The sequence below is a fragment of the Tupaia chinensis genome, unplaced genomic scaffold (assembly GCF_000334495.1).
Source record: "Tupaia chinensis unplaced genomic scaffold, TupChi_1.0 Scaffold000100_1, whole genome shotgun sequence".
Classification (NCBI taxonomy): Eukaryota; Metazoa; Chordata; class Mammalia; order Scandentia; family Tupaiidae; genus Tupaia; species Tupaia belangeri.
In genome coordinates, this window is record NW_006159564.1 from 1,364,344 (window position 1) to 1,365,632 (window position 1,289).

The 1,289-nt window shown below is 46.0% G+C and overlaps 1 protein-coding gene across 6 annotated transcripts in view; it reads left to right on the forward strand.

Annotated features, from left to right (window-relative positions):
- TMEM45A (transmembrane protein 45A) overlaps positions 1-1,289 on the forward strand; it is a 98,647-nt gene that overhangs the window by 63,712 nt on the left and 33,646 nt on the right. The window contains exon 1 of one of the 6 annotated variants that reach the window (XM_027769970.1): positions 698-845. The exons of the other annotated variants lie outside the window; for them this stretch is intronic. Coding sequence (XP_027625771.1) covers positions 828-845 — 18 coding nt within the window. The 5' untranslated portion in view covers positions 698-827. Of the gene's footprint in view, positions 1-697; positions 846-1,289 lie in introns of those variants that run through there. 6 annotated transcript variants of the gene reach the window in all.

The window sequence follows — 1,289 nt, forward strand, 5'->3', positions numbered from 1 at the left end:
AAATAAAATTTAAAATAATTATTTAAAAAAATAAAAACAACCTCCTTCCTATGGACCCTTCTCAGATGGAATTCCATCCCCATCTGAGGCATGCCAGTCATTTTAACAACTCTCACACAACTTTTAGGGACACATTTCAGTATTCTTGGTTTCTTTAATCAAAGCAGGGCCCATGTCTGTTCTCCAGTGGGTACTTCAGGCGCTGGTGTGTCACTGTGCAGAGCAGGCAGTGATTAAGGTAGTGTTTCAAAGTGCTTTGAGCTGCATTGTTGATTTACAGCAGTTTCGTTTCATCATGTTTTTCCTGTTTCTGTAACTTCGATTTTGGTCATGTCTCCAGCCCTGGCATCTGAGGCAATCTCTTAGTAGAGGCACTGCATGTTAGGAGATGGTTTCTCCTCTATGATTTATAGAATGATCCCTGGGATTATCCCTGCTGCTGTCATCATTCCTTTTTTCTTCTGTCCAAGATGATGGCCTGGAACATGCTCCATCGGCTTGGACTCTCAGTGCAGGGGCACATCTTGGAGGCAGGTGGCCTGGCAGGTGCAATGTCAAGGGAAGGCTCACCTGGGAAGGCTGTGTGGCACAATGTTTGGACAGGGAGGTAGGATATTCGAAGGGTGTGTTTCTGGAGTGACATGCATTGTGACATAGCCTGAGGTTTATCTGCTCAGTGCCATGTGGAAATCAGAGCACACTGGTTTAGTCTCCCAGGAGGAAGAGTAGGCACTTCTAGGTTCAGAAAAAGTCAGCATCTGCTTTCCCCTCTTGATTCTGGAACCATTAGAAATTTTTTGCGAGAAAATAATTGAATTGGACTTCACATGGAGAAAAATGGAAAGGTAAGGGCAATTTAGCCAAGACAATTCTTTCAGAATAGTTGACATTTGGGAGACAGGGCTGGATGGTGGTGAAGCAGTAAAATGTGACAGTCCGTGAGGCTGGCTCACATAGGAAGACTCTGGGTTTGTGACTGGAAACCTCCCTGAATGCGCTGGGCACATGTGCCCACGACCCAGGGCTGGCTGAGGCTGTCGGTGAATTGCAGCATCAGGATCTCATTGGGGGTGCTGTCTGTCTCTCTTGTTCATGAAAGGAATTAACTTAGAAGAAGAAATTGGATCAGCTAGTGGCTTGCTGGTTAAGGTAGCTGGATATCACATGGCCAACGATGCAGTTCAAGTCCTGGATCTGGAAGCTTGAGAAACATACTGTGTGAGTGTGTGTGTGTGTGTGTGTGTGTGTGTGTGTGTGTGCGCCAAAAATCCAAAAGGGAGGAGGGGAGG